This window comes from Dipodomys spectabilis, unplaced genomic scaffold, assembly GCF_019054845.1.
Source record: "Dipodomys spectabilis isolate Male_0828 unplaced genomic scaffold, ASM1905484v1 ptg000054l, whole genome shotgun sequence".
Classification (NCBI taxonomy): domain Eukaryota; kingdom Metazoa; phylum Chordata; class Mammalia; order Rodentia; family Heteromyidae; genus Dipodomys; species Dipodomys spectabilis.
This window is the reverse complement of record NW_024870731.1, coordinates 19,831,634-19,853,432: the sequence shown is the minus strand read 5'-3', so window position 1 is coordinate 19,853,432 and position 21,799 is coordinate 19,831,634. Positions and strand designations below refer to the sequence as shown.

The window sequence follows — 21,799 nt, the reverse complement described above, 5'->3', positions numbered from 1 at the left end:
TTAGGCAGAGCAAAATGTTTGGCCTCTCTTAAATAGGTCATACTTGTTTTCATTTCTTGTGTTTAGGTTTCATTTCTTGTGTTTAGCTGCATGAACAATCCCCTGCAAAGGTTTTTTATTCCAGTAACAAAATGGAATCCTTTGAATCTGATGAATATAGCAGTGAAGAGAAGAGATCGTGTTTGCAAACAGAACTAAATCACATGTGAAAAACAAGGAGAACATGCCAGACTGTCTTATGATCAAGTATTTATAGTAAAGCTATTTATATCATTCGCTACAGGGAAAAGGGGATCCTAAATATAAATGAAAATTCTGAGGTTAGCATACTAATCCTTAACAGTGAAAACTCCAGTGCTGTCCTACAGGTCGAACAAAAGGTAAGAAAGTTTAGTAAGTGATCAAACCTATATTAAAACAGTAATGTTCTTTTAAACCTATTTAGATATTGCCTAATGAAACACATAGTTAATACTATTCCTACCATATATTAAGAAAATACATCTGCTTCTGTAACATGCTTATTTCAATGCTTACTAATAAAATATTTAGTAAAGTAAAACAATAAACATAAGATTATATATCCTTTTATTATAATACTGTGTTATAGGAAAGATTTTTTTTGGTGTGCACCAAAGCAACTCAAAACTTAAAAGGTAAGTCCAAAATAGTTCAATATAAATATGCATTTCACTTAAGTCGTATGTGAAAAGTTACTTTCCTGAATAAGCTTTAATTAAATAGTTACTCATCTAAGCTTCTATTTTATATTTAATTTGCAGCAGTCTAGAAAACTTTTAAATTTATTGGGAAAAAGTGAAATGAGGTTTTATGGAACATTAACTTGTCTTATGCAAATAAAAAATTTGTATTGTCAATTCTCAGTAGTATCACCTTTGCAATTACCTGAAATTCATAATTTTAAGAAGTTGATCATCTTTTCACAGGAAAAAGTATTTTGAATTTATTACACCCTTGAAGTGAAGCTGCCAGTGATTGACATGGGTAATTACGACAGTGATGAAGACACAGACACTGACTTTGACACCCAGCTGGTAATTCATCAGAGTTTACTTAGGGATATTTACAAGTTGGGAGCAACAGAACACGTACCTGATGATACCAGGTAATGGCTTTCTCCTTGTCAATGTTGAGACTCATTGTTAGCCTAACTGTAGAATCCTGACAAAAACAAGAGAGAAGGTCAGAATAGAGGAAGTTGTCCCTCCTCCCCCCTTCCCCTCCCACCTTCTACTGCCACTGATGTGGATAGAACTCAGGTCCTCGTGTATTTCGTGCATACTAGATGAGTGCTGTACCACTGAGCTACACCCCAAGCCAGGAACTGTCATATTTAAATGTGTATAAGATGCCTCACTAGGCTGGGGATGTGGCTTTAGTGGTAGAGTGCTTGCCTAGCATGCATGAAGCCCTGGGTTTAATTCCTTAGTACCACACAAACAGAAAAAGCCAGAAATCATGCTGGCTCAAGTGGTAGAGTGCTAGCCTTGAGCAAAAGAAGCTCAGAGACAGTACCCAAGTCCTGAGTTCAAGTCCCAGGATTGAAAAAAAAGATGCCTCACTGGAAAGAAAACACTTGGAAAGACTTCATTTAATCAGTAAAGAAAATAATTGAAGGAAGTTAGTGGCAAATATGGGTGAGAGATGCAAACTAGAAATCAGAAGGAAAAGAATAAAGGAGGTTTATGAGTGGCTAGAGGAAAATAGCTAACACACCTTGTCTTTATAAAGATAAAAACATAAAGACACATAAAAAGTTACTGAGGTAGGTGAGGAGGGGGTCCAGTCTTTAATCAAGTCAAGGGGAGGAATTATGTCAATTTAATCACAGAAGAAGCTAACTAGATTCTGAAGGTGTGGATTCAGAAAAATCACCCTGAATGTGAGCAGTATAGTTAGGCTTAGCAGCAACCTCAGTTCCATAAAGTAGGAGCCATTGTTTTCTTCATATGGAGTTTGTCTCTGATTACCTGCTGTTTTACTTTTTCCTTTTGGTTCATATCAGATACTGTAGTTTTCTCTTCCTTTTAGAATTACCTATTTTTTTTTCTATGCAGCTTCCATTCTTTTTTGAGTGCTGACTATAAGAAGATACTTAAAGCAATAGAGGCAGTTAAGTACTCTTCCTATTCTCCCTACAACTTGTGGTAAGATGTCCTGGTGACAACTGGCAGAGGATGGAGGGCACAGTTTCTCATCAGGAGTCTGATTGGCCTTTTCTGGGAATACTTAGATGCAATTCAGAAAAGAGCTCCTGAATTCCTCTGTAGGCAGAACTATTCATTTCTGTATGAGAGAAGACACTATGGGTGTTTGTTCTCAGGCCAAAGTGGTATGGAAGGTTAGAGGACCAGACTTATTGCTTGTCCTAAGCCATATAACAGTTGCATTTCATCTAAGGTGATGCTCTCCTTCTGTTGTCTGTGTACTAACTTTGGTGGCAGAATTCAGCAGCAGTATGGGCTGCCTTGTATTTGTGCCAAATGTGATTTGGTTCTCGTTTTCCTTGCTAATAGGTGAGGAAGATGCATTGTCACACTTAACCACGTGCCATTCTGCTTTTGATGAAGCAGATGGGATAGGCTGGATTCCTCTTCATAAGGCTGCAGTGCAGTTAAATAAGAACATTTTAGAAATGACACTGAGAGGTAAACTCCCTTTTATTCCTCTTGAAGCTTAGAAAGGAAATCTAAAATGTATTTGTACACTTTAACTTGTGTGGTATGATGAATTTATTTCAGCTTCAAAACCCAGTATGTGGGAGCAAACAACCCACAATGGAGAAACACCACTGTTTTTGGCTGTCAGCAATTGCCTCTTGGAAAATGCCAGTTTTCTTCTTCTCAATGGTTGCAATCCAAATGCTAAGAATTTTGAAGGCAATTCTCCTCTTCTAACAGGTAAAGAAGCATCTTGTCTCTGGAGAAGAGTCTGTAGCTCTGATTCCTTCATATTCACAGGTTTCAAAAGCAGGTTTTGGTGCATAGCTGTAGCCCTGTCCCTTTGGTCCTAATTGGTCAGCTATAGGAAGCTTAGGCATAGTGGTACACACCAGTCATGCCAATATCTGGAGTCTGAATCAGGAGGATTGTTAGTAAGAGGCCATGGGCTGTCTAGTAAGACCCCATTGCCTCTCCTACAGCCCTCCAAAGAAGAAGTTTGCTATAGATTAGTTTGTGAGTTGATGCAAAAATCTCTGCCCAATAAAAAGCAGCTATTTTGCATGGTGCCTCAACCATTGGATTCTAGAGTAAAACTTGTAACAGAGAAGCAGAGTCTTAAGAGCACAGGTGAAGACAGGCAGCCGAAATATTTAAGAAGTGGGCAGACAGTCTCTATATTGCTTTTCCCATCCTACCTACTGGGACAAATTCTTCCACAATCCCAGGAATTTTGTGGAGATTTATTCTCTAGATAGCTTACACAGAAGGTCTCTGGAAAGAAGTTTGTTTTTGTTGTTGTTGGTTTTGTTTTTCGTTTTTTGTCAGTCATGGGGCTTGAACTCAGGGCCTAGGCAAAGATCCTGAGCTTTTTTGTTTAGGGCCAGCACTCTATCACTTTGAGCCACAGCTGCACTTCCAGTTTTGGGGTGGTTAATTGAAGATAAGAATCTCATGGACAGCCAGATGCCGGTGGTTTATAGGCTCATGCCTGTAATCCTAGCTACTCAGGAGGCTGAGATCTGAGGATCCAGCCAGGCAGGAAAGTCCCTGAGACTCTTATCTCCAATAAACCACCGGAAAACCACGAGTGGCTCTGTGGCTCAAGTGATAGAATGCTAGCCTAGAGCTGAATAGCTGAAGGACAATACCCTGGCCCAGAATTCAAGACCCACAACCGACTAAATAAATAAATATCACATGGACTTTTCTGCCCAGGCTGGCTTTGAACCATAAGTCTCTGAGTAGCTAGGTTTACAGGTGTGAACCATGAGTGCCCAGCTGGATAGAGAGTTGGGACTACTAGCTTGAAAACAGTGGAGACATTATGAAACATAGACTGAGACCACCCAGGATCTCAGAAAGCTGATAGCCAGACCTTTATTCTCCAGAAAGAGGCTTCTCTGAAGAATCTGACTAGTAAGGAGAAAGTTTTAAAGGTACTGACGCGTGGGGCTTCCCCCAAAATAGCCTAAACACACCATCCTATAGCCAAACTCATTTAAGTCCCAGTCACTGTTTAGAATTTCAGCCAGCTTTGTAGTCCTCAGATCCTATTTATGAGTAGACAGATAGCAAGGTATTGTCTCAGGAAAATCTTCAATGGAAACAAATAACTTGGAGGAAACAGATTATTTAAGGGGAAGTAATGTAAAGGGAAGTTATCATTAATTACCCCCAGAGAAATTAGTGAACTAAGAATAGGATAGTAGGCTGAACACTCATGGCTCATGCCTTTCATCCTAGCTGAGATCTGAGGATCATGATTTGAAGCCATCCCAGGGAAGGAAAGTCCATGAGACTTTCCAATTAACCACTAAAAAGCCAAAAGTGGATCTGTGGTTCAAGTGGTTGAGCACTAGCCTTGAGCAAAAAAGTTCAAGAACAGTGCCCAGGACCAGAGTTCAAGCCTCAAGACTGGCACACGCGTACACACACACACACACACACACACACACACACACACACACACACACACACACACCCCTATTCTACAAATTGAAACATTTGGGAAGTTGGGAAAACCCAAGATTAAACCCCAAATCACAATATTCAGCAGTGTTTTGTACTGTTTTCTTTTTTATCTTTCATTTTTTACTTTGATGTTTTACACATACAGGTTTTAAAAAGCCAGTTATTTTCCCAGCCTTCTTCCAAAGAGGCATCTGTTAGTTGATTATTTGCCATTAATGATTATATTTCTAAATAACCTGGAGCATTGCTGCTTTTTTTGGGGGGGGAGGGTCCGGTCGTGGGGCCTGAACTCTGGGCCTGGGCGCTGTCCCTCAGCTCTTCAGCTCAAGGCTAGCACTCTACCACTTGAGCCACAGCACCACTTCCGGCTTTTTTCTTTTTGCTTATGTGGTGCTGAGGAATCGAACCCAGGGCCTCGAGCATGCAAGGCAAGCGCTCTACCACCGAGCCACCTTCCCAGCCCATTGCTGCTTTTTTTTAAACTTTTTGGTTTTGGTATAATGACATCCATAATGAAAATGAAGATTTAACTTTTTCTCCTCCAGTGCCTACCACACATTTCTAATTCTATCATCCTCCAATACTTTTACCACATTTTGCTAGATGGATATCCAGTGTTTATCTTATTTTATGTTTGCTATTTAAAACAGGATCATAACTATACTTCCTTGCCTAGCATCTTTTTATTTTCCCTTGGCTTTAATTTACTTGGCTTTCAATCTACTGATCATTAATTTAACCCCACCCTCTTTCGAAGTGCTCAAATCTCAAGACATTCCTTCCAATCTTATTTTTAAATTATCTTTAAGTAGTTGCACAAAGGGGTTTCAATATAACATGTCAGCTTGTGAGAGCAATGCATTTTGATTAATGTCTCTCATGATTTTCTCCTATCTCTTCTAAACCTACTCATTCAAATCTTAAAGAAGCTTTAACCTGGGGCTTCCTATCCTGTTCCAGTTTGGACCTCATAACATGTTCCAGTCTGGACCTCATAACATGTTCCAGTCTGGACCTAGTAACCTGTTGCCATCCTAAGATTGTGATTCCCCATCATTTGGGGCTCTTATTTAACTATCAACTGGTTGCCGGGCACCCGTGGCTCATGCCTGTAATCCTAGCTACTCAGGAGGATTGGGGCTCTTATTTAACTATCAACTGGTTGCCGGGCACCCGTGGCTCATGCCTGTAATCGTAACTACTCAGGAGGATCTCAGTTCAAAGCCAGCCTGAGCAGGAAAGGCTGGGAGACTCTTATCTCCAATAAACCACGCAGAAAACCGGAAGTGTCATTGTGGTGCAAGTGGTAGAGCGCTAACCTTGAGCTGAAGAGCTGAGGGACAGCCCCAAGGCCCAGAATTCAAATCCCATGACTGACAACCAAAAACAAAACAAAAAGAATCACTATCACCTGGTTGAATATCATTTTTCTTGGATCCCTACCATGTATACTTCTAATTTACTGCCTCATTGGTATAACATTTGCTCTATCAGCTAGATAGATAAAGTTTTTGAGGTCTTCCAAGTCTGAAAATAAATATCATATGTCTTCAGATTTAATAATTTGGCTAAATATAGAATGTTAAGTTGAAAATAATTTGTAAAACTTTTCTTCAGCATTTCATCAAGCATCTAGTTACTGGTGAGAAGTCTGAACCCTTTTGATTGGCCATCTTTTGTATGCGTTTCCCTTTTTCCTCTCACAGAAAATGTATGGAAGCTTCTTCTGCTCCCTGGCAACTCTCTCTCTCTCTTTAAATAATTTCATTTATTACAGAAGAGTTTGTGCTTAGTGAATTTAAACTATATGATTAAAATATAAACATATGACTCATAACCCCAATTCTTTGAGATGCTCTTTGTTAACATTTTCATATCTATCCTTGCATCACTTAGTGATACAAGATTGAATCTTCATTGTAAGATTTCTGGAGGGTTTAATATACCAATATGCGGAGTGGATTTTGAAGAGAGTGATAGAATGTATAGCTTTCCCAAGCATTCTTATAGTGCATGTGTACATTCATGTATATGTGTGTGTCTGTTTTGTTGGATATTGGATTACAACCCAGGTTCTTGCACATGCTAAGCAAGCACTGTACTAGAGCTATACCCCAAAGTCTTGTTTCTGTTGTTTTTGTTTGTCTGTTTGCCATTTTTATTAGCTTGTTAGTTGTACAGGGAATATTTCAGTGTTTATTTCTGTAATTGTTGTTAACTAACTATAGAATTGTTTTTTAAACAAAGAACCTCAAGATGTTGCCTGCACAGCACATTTTGGAAACATAAGCCAAAATTATCATTTTCTTCAAGCTCAGTCATTTACCCAAACATACATACTTAAATTGCATTGTAGTCATTTATTTGCTGAGGTCGTTCCATTGCTATTGTGTTTTTTCTTCTTTTAAAGCAACTACAAACATTTCTAAGAATGCATGGAGCTCCTAGGTTCTCATTTTCTTGAAAAAATAAACATAGTGCAGATTTTTTTCAACTATGTAATCTTGGCCAATAGATGATGAATAATTGGTTGTGGCTTGCAGAAAAACAAATAGCCATTTATAGAAAACACTACTAATACTATTTGCAGTATGCCTTATTTTATAATGTGTTTCCCAAACACAGAATGGTAGGGTATGAGAGTAGGTGGGAAGAGCTCCTTATAAGCCTGAAGGACACTAGCCAACAAGACAACACTTTGGTCCCCTGCTGAACATAATGCTAACCTCACTTATAATTTTCCAGCTGTTTTACGTGACTCCTATGACATGGCCGCTTTGCTGATCAGCCGTGGAGCAGATGTCAATCTGCGGTGTGCCAACGAGAGGACAGCTCTCCATGAAGCAGCCAAGCTAGGCAGACAGGACATGGTGAAGCTTATGCTGCTTTCTGGGGCACAGCCTGACCCACAGAGCTCCTATGGATTCACTCCTCTTGCTCTTGCTGCCCAAGGAGGACACACTGAAATTATGGAACTATTACTACAGAAAGGTAAGATTTTCTATAGTCAGCACACTACCAGGGGTAATGTAACCCAGGTATTTTCCTCTTGGTGATGATTCAAAATAGCACAAAATAACATTTCATTTAAGACCAATATAAATGTTTGATAAAATGATGTGTTGGCTACTAAAACACTAAAACACAGATTTAATTTACTTGGTCTGAAAAAATTTCCCTAAAATTATTAAGGTTATCCAGGTAACTCCTTTATTTAATATTTCCGCATTGTGCTAAGAGAACAGTTTTACACACACACACACACACACACACACACACACACACACACTTCTTTTTTTGGTGTTTTCCTTTTCTAGAATCAAAATTGAAGTCCCAGCAACAATCTACCCGTCTCTCTTGTGCTATTATGAGACAGTTTAATCTTTTATCCAATGGCTTTAGGGAAATCATCCCAATTTCTTTTCTTTAGGTCCTATTTCTTTTCTTTAGTAATAATCAAAACTTTAAGAGAAGGAGAGATGCAACTTATATTTATTGAATGCTTTCTATATACCAAGACTTAAGCTACTTGCGATGCCTGATGTAATACTTTAAAATTTCTGTGAGGCATGTATTGAGATCATTTTGTACTGGAAAGATGTCAGGGAACATATTCATTGCAAGACTTCTTTATAAACACACTCCTCTTCCCAGCCCTACATGGTAGCTGTGGCCACTTTAGATTCTGGCTAAACAGGTAGGGACTTTTGGTTCAGAATATGTTGGCACTGTCAGTTGAAGCAGTCCATCTATAAATTTTTTCAAACAGGAAAATTTTTACCAAGATTTAACAAATTCCAAAACCTAGAATTATTTTTCTCTCCCCTGTCTCCAGAAGCCTTTCTTTTTACATGGTCATGGTCTCCTATATTCAAGAACAGTTCTATATTTTGTAGACTTACCTAGACCTTTCCAATAATATAGAGGAAAGTATGAATAATATATTAATAAGGCATTTTAAATAAGATGTTTGAAATAAGCAATATGAAGGATGCCTAAAGTAACAAAAGTAAATACTAGTTCTTTCATACTTGAGGAAAGAGTAATTTAGTTAATTAATTAGTTAATTCATTTTTATGGAGTCCAGGGCTTTGTAGATGCTAGGCAAGTGTTTTACTTTTGAACTATACTTCTAGGTCTAGAGTAATATTTGTTTAGATCACTGATAAAAATCTAGAGAAGAGAGGCAACAGAGTTTAATTTTTTACCTTTGAAAGAAACCAGCATTGGTTGATCACAATGAATCCAGTGATTGAGCATTTCCCTAAAGTAAGCCCTTACAAAATAATTTGCACAATATGAAATATTAAATGGCAGAATAGACATTTGAAACTACATCTACTGATTCCAAATCATATTAGTTTAATAATCTGTGTGGTAACATAGCATCAACAAAAAGAAGCCTTCAGCTTAGAAGATCTGTGTACACATCTTAATCACCTTGTTTACTAGATGTGTATCTTTAGAGAAGTCATCTAAGTTCAGTAAGTCTTACTTTCTTCATCTTTAAAATGAGAGGTATTGGCTTGGCAACTATTTGGGGGTTTATTGTGAAGTTTAGAAGTGATTATACACATGAAAGAACCAGAACATAATTGAGGCCTGATTCTTTAATGCATTCTGGGAATGGGTTCTTGGTCAGCCACTGTACCTTGATGATTCTTACGGAATATGTACTAAATTCAAGTTACTGTATCTTTTTTATGAGTTGTAAATGTTCCTAGAATGTTGTTCTCAACTTTTGTCCATTCAGATGCTACTCTTTCTTCAGAGCCTATTTTATAGACTTGCAGATATGACCCAACTCCTTTCTCTTTACATTTCCAATTCCTTTCATAACTTCACCCCTAGATATTCTGGAAAACACTTTGCCCATACTTAATTTCCACACCACTCACAAAACACTTAGAATACAGTAGTTCTACAGTTTATCTGCCTAGTTATCAGCAGTTCCCAACTTCAATTAAAAACTATGAATGTGTCTTTCTATGAGTGAGTTAAAACAGAACAAATACTCTTTTCTGCCAAAACAACATTAGACAACATGGTGATATAGTCCAATCAATGTATTAGCCCCATACGTAGTGATCATGTTGTGATATATATATTACTACAGTAATAGTAATAATATAGTAATTGAGTTAAGCAGCTTCTTTTGTAGGCCATTATTGAAAAAAGTTTTCTTGTTATAAAAATATTTCTACTGGAATTTTCAAGTTTCACACAAATAATTTATAATATTAACATGAAAGTCAACCTAACTATAATTTACAAACTGTCTGCATCATTATTTTTTCTCCCTAACTAGATTATAAACTAGATTATAAACTAGATTATAAATAGGAAGTGTATATTTCATTTCTTTGATTCTAAGTGGTTTGCTAGAGTAGTTACTCACTAATTATTTTTTGGTGGTAGTGATCTATTTTTAAGATTGCTTAAATAATACAATGGAAAAGAAACTTGGCATAATGAGATTCTTTCTCCTCTTAGGCGCTAATGCTCACGTTCAGGCCTCTGATGCCTCTTCCATCTTACTTGAAGCTGCTAGAGGAGGAAATCCAGACTCTGTGACTCTCTTGCTAGAATATGGAGCTGATGCCAATATCCCTAAGAATTCAGGCCACCTGCCTATTCATGTAGCAGCTGACAGAGGCCACTTATTGTAAGCGTCATTGCATTTTTCTAAATAATAGAAATAGCAATAGCTGAACGTGGTGCTGTGGCTCAAAGTGGTAGAGAACTAGCCTTGAGCAAAAGAGGTCAAGGGCAGTGCTCAGGCCCTGAGTTCAAGCCCCACAAATGACAAAAAAAAAAAAGCAATAGCTAACTGTTATTTTGGAGCAGCTTCTAGGAACCATACATGCTTCTAGGAACTTTATAAAATTCTTAGAATTTTATAAACTTTAAAAACTTTTTTCTCTGATCCAACAATGAAAACTCTTAAAGAATCTCTTGATCAACTAGAAAGTAGTAAGGCATTTATTACTAAGGATAATAATTCTTATTATTAGATACTTAGGCACCATTGAAAGTTTTCATTTCAACTGCCTGGGTTTATTCTAGACAATAGTTCTATTAAATTTTACTTTGCATCTAAAGGAATTAGCATTTCCATTGGGGAGTCTAAATACCATCAGATACAAACTAATATGATTCATTGTAGATATGAAAGAATTATAAACATGTCAACTCTGTACCTTAACAAAATCTGTTCATGGGCTGGGAAGGTGGCTCAGTGGTAGAGTGCTTGCCTTGCATGCATGAGGCCCTGGGTTCTATTCCTCAGCACCACATAAACAGAAAAAGCTGCAAGTGATGCTGTGGCTCAAGTGGCAGAGCGTTAGCCTTGAGCTGAAGAGCTGGGGGACAGTGCACAGGCCCTGAGTTCAAAAAAAAATCTGTTCACAAATGCACTTATTCCCCCTCAGAGCTCTGAAGATGTTGGTTCCAGTTACAGATATTGCTGCCATCAAGCAGAGTGGGATAAGTCCAGTTCACTGTGCAGCAGCCGGAGCTCATTCTCAGTGCCTGGAACTTCTCATACAGGCAGGATTTGATGTGAATTTCATGTTAGATCAGAGAATTCGAAAACATTATGATGACCAAAGGAAATCAGCTTTGTATTTTGCTGTATCAAATGGTGACCTCTCTTCAGTTAAGCTGCTTCTGAGTGCTGGAGCTCTACCCAATCAAGACCCAGTTAACTGCCTACAGATAGCCCTCAGGATGGGCAACTATGAGCTAATAAATCTTCTGCTGAGGCATGGGGCCAATGTCAATTACTTCTGCAGGGTCAACCCTTTACATTTCCCATCAGCACTGCAATACACATTGAAAGATGAAGTCATGCTCAGAATGCTGCTGAATTATGGATATGACACAGAGCGATGTTTTGATTGTCCTCATGGGGACAAAGTTCATCGTTCCCATACTTTTGAAGGCTGGACACCTACAGTTATTAAAGATACTATGGTAAGTTCACAGTATCGATGGCATTATCCTTAATATAGTCATTACCTGAAGCCTTAGAATAATAGCATTATCAGTCTACTCTATAAGCTCATGGTTGGAAAAACTCTGATATGATAAACATACCTATAATATGATTAAAAACATAATAGAAAAATATGGGACATACAGAAATAATTCAGAGGAAAAAGTAACGTTACCTGAACCTGTCAAGGAATTTCACAAACGAGACCACATCTGAACAAGGTTATAAAGAATAAATACAACCGGCACCAGTGGCTCATGCCTGTACTCTTGGTTACTTAGGAGGCTAAGATCAGAGAATTGCATTCAAAGCTAGCCCTGGCAGGAAAGTCATGAAACTCTTATCTCCAATTAACCAACAAAAAGCTGGAAATGGAGCTGTGGCTCAAGTGGTCGAGTACTAGCCTTGAGCAAAAAAAGTGCAGGGACAGCACCCAGGTTCTAAGTTCAAACCGCAGGACCAGCACCAAAAAAAAAAAAAAAGAGAGATTAATGCAGCCTTACATTCTTGCTACATAAACTTTTTCTTTGAAAGAATTATCTAGCAGCTAAAATGTCTCAGGGTCCCAATATCTGTAGCCTTTAGTTTCTAGCTATCTCTTTTAGCTTTAATATTTGATTAAATGACTTCTTTTGGTAACTTTTCTGATGAAAATGAATCATGGTAAGCAGCTGGTCCCAACCTTCTATTTGAGATCTTTTCCTCACATCAGTTTCCTAGTTTGCCCTTATCTGGCCACTCCTAGCTGCAAGTGAAGCTGGAAAGGTAATATTCATTGCAGACATCCAGGTGACCAACAAAGGGATTAAAAGATACCATGGAAGTCTCTGTTTCACCCACATAACATCTGTGGTTTTGAGGGTATACTAATAAATATTTCAGGGTGAAAAGATAAAATGAAAAATGTAAGACTTTGGTTCTTAACATTGAGTTCAGTATTTCTTTTGTCAGTGTGGGGCTTGAACTCAGGACCTAAGAGCTGTCCCTGAGTCAAGGCTAGTACTCAACCACTTTGAGCCACAGCTCCACTTCTGATTTTTGAGTGGTTAATTGGAGATAAGAGTCTCACAGGAACTTTTCTGCCCTGGCTAGCTCTGAACTGTGATCTTCAGATCTTAGCCTACTGAGTAGCGAGGATTACGAGCACCCAGCTAATTTAGTATTATTTTGATTATTATTTTGAGCTACAAGTACTTAGTGCTTTTCACTTACTTTCTGTTTTTTCCCCCTATCAGTTCTGTGAAGTAATAACTTTGTCATGGCTGCAACACCTCTCTGGGAAAGTTGTTCGAGTGATGCTTGATTATGTTGATCAAGTTCAGATCTGTTCAAAGTTGAAAGATGTGCTCCAAAAACAGAGGCTCTGGTCAGAAATACATTTTATCATGAGTGAGTTTCTTGTAGGAAATTTTTACTAAAATACAAATTATATTATTATTTTTTAGAACACTCTTCTGTTATGGTCAAAAGCTTGATCTAAGAAACAAAAAAAAAACCCACCCCTAATCCTTTCTTTAACTGATAGTGTTTATAACTGTATTTTATGCTTATTACCATTTTCCAGTAGATAAAATATGTTAGTATATTACTTATTATATAGGTAGGTAATACTTTTTTCTTAACTCAAACCATTGTTTTGAAGAAACACTATACAGATAAGAATTAAAACAGGCCTAACAGCAGTAGCTCATGCCTGTAATCTTAGCTACTCAGGAGGCTGAGATCTGAGGATCTCGGTTCAAAGCCAGCCCAGGCAGGAAAGTCTGTGAGACTCTTATCTCCAATTAACCACCAGAAAACCGGAAGTGGTGCTATGGTTCAAGTGGTAGAGTGCTCACCTTGAGCTGAATAGCTCAGGGACAGCAGCATCCTGGCCCAGAGTTCAAGCCCCATGACTGACCAAAAAAGAAGCTGTGAAGCAGCAATTTAAATAAAAGAGAGGGATGATGTTGTGTGTGGTGGCTCATGCCTATAATACTAGTTACATAGGAAGGCTGATATCGTAAGTATCATGGTTTGAAGCCAGTCTAGGCAAAAAAGCTCACAAGACTCTATCTCAGTTGATAAAAAATTGGGTGTGGTAGTATAACATGTCATCTTATCTATACATGAAGCATAAATAGGAAGGTGGCAGTACAGGCAGGCTTCAGGAAAAAGTGAGACTCTATCCAAAAAATAACTAAAGCAAAAATGGCTAGAAGTATGGCTCAAGTGGTAGAAAAATCATATGCCAGGTTCAGAAAGACTAAGAGTGCATATTTTCTCCCATGTGTGGATATTCGACCTAAAATATCAATATATGTGAAAACACATACAGGGCCATATGTATGTGTGTATATGTATGTATATGTATATATGTGTACATATACAATCAAACTGACTGAAGTATGGTATACTCAGGAGTGATTCATGGTGTAACCACTTTCAACAATTAACAGTCTAAGAAAATGAGTGCCAAGTTGCTGATACATGCTTAGAGTGAGAGGGAGGCGAGGGGCTAAAAGGAGGGCTGATGAATGGAAAGAGGAATACTTGGTGAATGCAGTCATAATACTCAATGTGCATACATGAAAATGGAACCAGGAAACTCGATGAGGTGGAGGGGGATGGAATAGATGGGAAGGGGGAGAATGAGGGAAGGAATAACTGATCAAGATGCATTGCACACATAACTGGACATGTCACTTTGAAACCCCTTGTATTCGGTGATGAAGGAATTAAAATTTTCCTTCATCTTGTTTTTCCTTGAGTTCTCTTCAGCTTTAAGCCTGTCCCTGAGGGCCAAGATTGGGCAGAGAAACTGAAAGAGATTAAAGGATTGGGGAGTCATACAGGTCAGACCCACAATTGATATGCCTTCAGGCTCCAACTTGTTGTGGTCTTGAAACCCTATGTACCTGAAGAGTTGCAGTAAAAACTGAAAAGCTGAGTGGACATGTTGAATTGAAATCCTGTGTATAGCTACTTAAAGATTTAAAAAAACAACAAAAACTCAGAAAGGTTGGTTTCCTATTGACCTTTCCTTTTAGTCATAGTGAACACAAAAATCCCAGTATCAAATATATTGCTAAAAAATATATATTGCTAGCTAAATGCTGAAATGTACGGCAGTCATTTTATCTTTTGGATAATGTATGTATTTCTTTCATTTTAGCAAACCCTCGCTCTCTAAAACACTTATGTCGCCTTAAGATCCGGAAGTGTATGGGGCGTTTACATTTGCGCTGCCCAGTCTTCATGTCATTTCTTCCATTACCCAATCGTCTAAAAGCATACATCCTTTACAAAGAATATGACCTTTATGGGCAAGGAACTTTTACTGGGACCTGGTAATCGGGCTATTCTAAAGAAAAAGGTATAACTCTGCAGCTGTTTTTCTTAATATTTGACTTGTTGCATATGACTCATTTCTTTTTATTTACCCAGCAATTAAAAGGTAAGTATAGCCTACCTTCTTTAAAAAGGTGTTTTCAATGTAGTCCCCTCACATACAATTGGCTAGAATTATAAAGGCAGCTTAAGAAAAACAAGTCAGTAGGCATTGTGACACATACAATCCCAGCACTTGGGAGGCTGAGTAAGAGGATGGTGAGTTCAAAGCCAGCCTGGGTTACATAGTGAAATGTTGTTTAATTAATTAATTGAAATCAAAATTTAATAAATAAAAATTAACTGAAATATACCAGTTTTAATTCTACATTGATCTTATAATAAGTGAGCCTGTTTTTTGTCTTCAAAATAATGGATACCATCTCTGACAATTAAAGATGATTTTTAACAGTAATCTTTTTATGGAGAATATGTGTCTTAGGGATTATTAATATATATTGATTATGTTATTACATGACCTAGAAACTAGCTTTCCATGTACAAAAATCAGTGCCAGGTTAGTTTCTGAAAGTTTCTTTGTAGCCAAATACAATGATGAGATAATTTGCTGAATTGAAATAGAACCTTCATCATCAATGGAAAAATGTCTCTTCATTGAAAAAAAAACAGACCCTTGTTTTTGGTAAATATGATCCATGGAATGGGGATTAATTGTGTTTTCAGGGCTGGAGACATGGATCAGTGATAAACCACAGAGCCTGTAAGAAAAAAGAGAACAGGCACTTTTCAGATCAAGGATCCCCTCCTATGCATCACCCAGAGCCAGGGCCAGAGCTCAACTCAAAGTTTGGGGCAGACCCAAAGTCTTATTTAGGCTGAGTCTGGGTACTGAGCTGAGCAGATCACCTCAGCACACAGCTGGTTTTCTCCAGGCATCTCTTGGTGATTGCACAAATTTACTCCTCCCCTAGGGCAAGTGAACTAGGGATAGAACCGGAAACTGAGGGGGAGAGGTGGAACCTCAACTTCCTCAAGCTGCTTCTCTATTTACAAGATCAACCTTGGCTTCCAAGGCCCTTCATTAATCACCTGCCAAGGGTTAATCTTGTGACCACTGGTCCAAACCTATTGAGCTATGAGTATGTCCTGAGCCCAGCTGCCCTTCCACAAGCTTGACTGTGACTGAGCTGGCCCTCCTGAGAGACTATGTATGACTTCTGACTCAGAAGAAGGTGGACTAGGATCCTCGTCCTTTCATCCTCCTCCTCCTTTCTGCACCCTCCTGCACTTTTGTTTTTGGTTTTTGTCCCTTCCTCACTTCCTTCATTCTTCCCTTCCTCCTTCCCTCCTTGCCTCCTTTTCCCCTTCCCTTCCCTTCCTTCTTGTTTCTATTGGATCTTGAACACAGGATCTTGTTCTCTAACTTGAGCCACATCCTCAGCCCCTTCATCTTGTGTTTTCGTCTGGGGCCAGCCTTTAACCATGATCTTCTACCCATGCCTTTTATGTACCTGGAACCACAGGGGCATGGCACCAATCCTGGCTTATTTTGGTTGAGATGAATATCTCAATAACTGAGCTCCTGAGCTGGCCTTGAACTCCCTCCACAGTAGCTAAGGTGTGAGCCACCTTAGCCACCCAATTCCCAGGTGTGCTTTTGTCCCATCATTTTCATTTTTTAGAATGATGTCCTATTACTTGTTAAATCCCTACCTGCTTTTGTGGATTCGTCACAACTTCAAGTCTCAATTAACATCTGGGGCTTAATTCATTCAATAACATCCACTGGAAATTCATTATTCTCGCTTCAATTTTTTTGCATCATTGTTTGATGAGATTGTGTTAAAAGACCCCAGAGATAACTGAGAATCATACTTCAAGCCCCATGTGGTCTTTGTGAAGCTTCTCAATATCACCAGAGCCCAGGACATGTTGATTGGTCATAGGTGGCTCCAGCCAAGACAGTGCCTCCAGTCACTTAACCAAAGGTAGTGCCATAGTCACATCTATGACGAGGCAAGTGAGACTACAGGTCACCCCGCAGCTTCTTCCAGACTTTCAGGGATGAGGCCGGAGTGTCATTCCCCGGCCCTTTCTGTACCACTGAGCTGAGTCTATGCTGCAACTAGAAGGCAGATTTCTATGGAAGTGGGAGGAGTGAACAAGCATTTCTGAAGTTTTCAGGAGAGAGGGATATTGGTCCATGATCACTGCTGGACAATGGAAGTCATTGCTCTGACAATGGTCAAGGGACCCAGACAGCTGTCCTATTGTGCTGCTTCATACAGCACCTACCTGAACCTCAGTATCATCTTCCTAGTGACTAGCAGCTCTGTAGGAGCTGTACAGGTTGACACCTATGACAGTGTTCCTCAAGGGTATTTCCTTACTCTGCCCAAACTCTTTCAAGTCTCCTGGGTGACTATATGAGACTGACTCTCAGGCAGAGATGACTAATGCCCAAATACAAAGGATGTACTAGTCTGTTTTCTAGTATATTGACTGACCTTTGGACACCTGTTAACTTCCTAGGACTGGCTTCCCTCTTGGGCTTGCTTATCTGCTCTTGGCTGCAGCTCTGCTGTCCCCTGCTGGTGGAGTAGAATCATAGCAGGAGCTTCCCTCCCCAGGTGATCTCAAAGGCCCTGTCACCTGAAAGGATGTAGACAAGAATTCCAGCCACACCGCGGCTCCTTTGCCCTACCCTGTCCATTGCCCCTCAGATGGTGGGAAGTGATGTAGGAGGAGGCACAGCTATACAGTTTATGTAACCATGTGCTTCATTTTGTTAAAAGAGAATCCATACCTCCCGTTTTCAGATAACCTCATGGGAGGCAACTTAAAAGGTATTTTTGCTGGGTGTGTAAATTAACTAAACACTGGACATTTGGCCTTCCTGCCCCACTTTGAATCTGTGCTTTTTTGAGCTGAGATATTCCCTCCTGCAGTCACTTTACTATAGTCACATTGGACTCCAGGAAGAACAGAATTCATCAGCAAATATCTTCTGACAAAAGGCAAACTGTCCCTCAGACAGCAAATGTCATCTTCATATCATCCTATCAAAATCAGCCCCAAACTAAGAGCTACCTTTCAGGCCTCTAGCATCGAAGATTGAGCCTAATGGTCAACCAGGCCATACCTATGACTTGAGACTATTTTAACTATACAGAATTTTCCCACCTACTTCCCCGACCCTCAATTTTCCCTATTTAACCTAAGGCCATGTACCTCTGAAGATGGCTGAAGATGTACTGAAGTACTGCCTTTCCATGGCTTCTATGTAATAAATCCTTCTCTGCCCTTTACCATGTCTCTTTATTTTGCTACAAGGGCAAATGGCCAGACATAATGTGGGACTCCTGCACTTTGAGCCTGGGATCTAAAAACTTGGTTTTAATATGAGGACTGAGGCTTCCTATGCATTTCAGAGGTACATTGAAGAGTGTGGAGACCAATGATGGAGAAAGTGTGTCTGATCAAGTACGTGAGCATGTCAAAACGCAACCCCCTAGACAGCTAAAATACACTAATAAAAATTTGATTAATGGAAAAATGAATTGAGCAGATGGTTTTGAAAAGAAGTATAAATGAGCAAGAAATACATGAAGAAATGTTCAACATCCTTGGCTAGAAAGGAAATGCAAACCAAATTGACACTGAGATTCCATCTCACCCCAGTCAGAATGAATATACTCAAACTCACAGGCCTCTCCTGGAAGGCCTTGATACATTAGATAGAATGGCTATGAATTTCCTATTCCCAATCCTTTGACATGTCTTCAAATTCCATTGTCTTCCCCTGGCATCTCACATATGACTCTCTTGGTATGAAGTCCTTTTATCCCAGGCAGTAGACTAAGACCACATGTCATTGAGTCTGGGTTGTCAGTCTCATCATCACGCTTTGACCTCCCCAGCACCAGCCCCACTTTCCATCTTTTGTTGTTGTTGTTGTTTAAAGCCTAATTTGTTTGTCAAGTGCAGTTAGGGATGAACTCTAACCTACGTATCTAACAGAAATTCCTGGAGCCAAGCTACTCTGTAAGGGTGTCTTGGGGAGTTTAGGACCTAGTTATATCCATTTCTCCAGACTGAGCCTCCTATTTGACCACATCCTTTTAATTTTATCTGCCCATTTGCTTCTGTCCCTATATTATACCCAGTGGATACCCTAGAGGTACTTTTCTATGCCACTTCTGTGACATAGAAATACATCAGATTTCATCATGTCTTCGTTGCAACTTACATATGATTATCTTGGTGAAGAAGTCCTTCTTCCCCAAGCTGTGCTTTGCACAGGCCATGAGAAGAAGACTACATAACTTTGAATCTGTCAGACATATGCATAGGCAATGCCTTCCTGAACAGAATTACCATTGCTCAGTAAATGAAAGCAAGAATGGATAAATGGGACTATATTACATGTAAAAGTTTCAGCATATCAAAATAAACTATTTTCTCACTAGGTTAGAGCAACTTGCATAGATATATCTGTGGGCCCATATTTTACATGAAATTGCTTATGGAATTTGTCTTATTTCTGGTCAAGCACTATTGGTCAGGACAAACTCCAGGCAAGTCTGCTTGTCAGAAAGGTACTGAACAGTCAACCACTGACAATGCTTCCATGCATCAAACTGTGCATATATGAATATATTTTAATTTTTAGAATATAAAAAAGAAACAATGACTGAGATGAAGGTATGGCTCAAGTGGTAAAACACTACCCAGAAAATAAAAAGCTCTAAGTTAAAACCCCATTATCACCATTAAAAATAGAAATTAAAAGGAATAATCCCAAAGGTGGTTATAATATTCAATATACATTATGTAAAAATTGAACTATGTAACTTGAGGGGGGAAATGGAAGTAATGATGGAAGAGATGGCATTGATCAAGATGAACTGTACTCAACTTATAGAATTGTGACCTCTTTGTACAACTAATTAATAATGAAAACTTTTAAAAGAGGGGTTGGAGGCATGGCTCTAGTGGTAGAGAACCAATTAATGAGTGAAAGAATCAGATACCAAATTTGAGTCCCAGTCAAATTTGGGACAGAAATAGCAAACAACAACAACAACAACAAAAACAATTCTCACAACAGAGACAGTCCACTCCTTCATAACCAAAGAACAAATAAAACTTATCATAATAAATAAAAGTTGAAACAATTCATCTCCACCAAACCTGCACTACAGAAGATACAAAGACATCCTACATAGAGAAAACCAATAAGAACACTATATTGGCAGAGAAAACACCCCCTTACTAGGTAACTAGATAAATATAGTCAGAAGAGACAGGCATAGCCCCTAAGAAGGTAAATAACATGGTAAGAATTGCCAAACACTTCTCAGTCCCAACTCTCAATATTAATGGATTCAACTTTTCAATTAAATGACATAGATTGACTCATTGGATCAAAAAGCAAGACCTATCCACCTGCTGTCTACAGGAGACACAACTTACCAACAAAAACAAACATATTCTCAAAGTGAAAGGCTGGAATAAAATCTTCCAAGCAAACAGCCCCACAACCCACAAACAGACCATAGTTGCAATACTAATATCAGATAAAATAGACTTCAAATTAAAATTAGAAAAAACAAAGAAGGACATTACATACTAACAAAGGGAACACTCTTATAGGAGGATAACAATTCTAAATATCTATGCACCAAATGCTGAAGCACCCAACTTTATCAAATGAAGACTACTTAACCTAAAAACACACATAAATCCAAACATATTGATTGTTGGTGTCTTCAACACATCATTGTTGCCCCTGTATAGATCATCCATGCAAAAACTCATCAAATAAACCTCAGACATAAATAACTACATTGACTAACTAGACTTAACAGACATCTACAGAATATTTCACCCAGTAATATCAGAATATACATTCTTCTTAGCAGTACGTGGAACACTCTCCAAAGTAGGTCATATTTTAGGTCACAAAGCAAATCTGTGAAAATTCAAAAACATTGACATTATTCTCTGCATCCTGTTAGACCACAACCGAATAAAATTACAGCTCAATACCAAAAGCTATCACAGAAAATTCTCTAAATCATAGAGACTGAACAACACATTGCTGAATGAGCAGTGTATCATTGAAAAGATTAGACCAGAAATTCAGACATTTATGAAATTCAACAAAATGAACACACAAAATACCAGCTTTGCTGGGACATAGCAAAGGCAGTACTCAGAGGAAAATTTATAGTCTGAATACCTATAACAACAAATTGGAGAAATCTCAAATCAACATTTTATTGATGCACCTCAAGCTTCTTGAAAAACAGCAACAAACCAAACCTTAAGCCAGGAGATGGAAATAAAAACTTAAAAGAAAATTAAATAAATGAATTAGAGACTAAAAAACCCATAGAATCAACAAAACAGAGTCAGTTCTTTGAAAAAATTAACAAAATTGACAGACCCTTAGCAAATATGACCAAAAAAAGAAGAGAACACACCCAAATAACTAAAATTAGAGATGAAAATGAGAACATCATGACAGAAACAAGCAAGATTCAGAACATTATAAGGGAATACTTTGCAAACCTTTATGCCAAGAAATTGAAGAATTCCTAGAGAATATTGATATGCCCAAATGGAACCAAGAAGATTTAAGCCAACTAAATAGACCTGTAACAAGTAATGAAATTGAAATGGCAATAAAAGACCTCCCATCCAAGAAAAGCTCAGGAATCACACCTGAATTCTGTAAGACCTTCAAAGGAGAACTCATTCCAATGCTCCTCAAACTCTTCAATGAATTTGAAAGGGGAAGATCACTACCAAA

General features: G+C 38.5%; 1 protein-coding gene across 1 annotated transcript; it reads left to right on the top strand.

Moving 5' to 3' along the window:
* Positions 1–1,001: 1,001 nt before the first annotated feature.
* Positions 1,002–14,985, top strand: Asb14 (ankyrin repeat and SOCS box containing 14). Its single transcript, XM_042679805.1, has 9 exons — positions 1,002–1,126; positions 2,079–2,134; positions 2,535–2,669; positions 2,763–2,921; positions 7,401–7,679; positions 10,149–10,320; positions 11,087–11,630; positions 12,888–13,041; positions 14,807–14,985. Exons 1-9 carry the CDS (start codon positions 1,002–1,004, stop codon positions 14,983–14,985), a joined length of 1,803 nt encoding a protein of 600 aa, XP_042535739.1.
* The last annotated feature ends 6,814 nt before the right edge of the window (positions 14,986–21,799 follow it).

Excerpts from the sequence above, each read along its gene's own strand:
- Asb14 (XM_042679805.1), top strand. The coding sequence starts at position 1,002 with ATGGGTAATTACGACAGTGATGAAGACACAGACACTGACTTTGACACC. Across the intron at positions 2,670-2,762 it reads TTTAGAAATGACACTGAGAG|CTTCAAAACCCAGTATGTGG; the intron begins GTAAACTCCCTT and ends AATTTATTTCAG. Across the intron at positions 10,321-11,086 it reads GCTGACAGAGGCCACTTATT|AGCTCTGAAGATGTTGGTTC; the intron begins GTAAGCGTCATT and ends ATTCCCCCTCAG.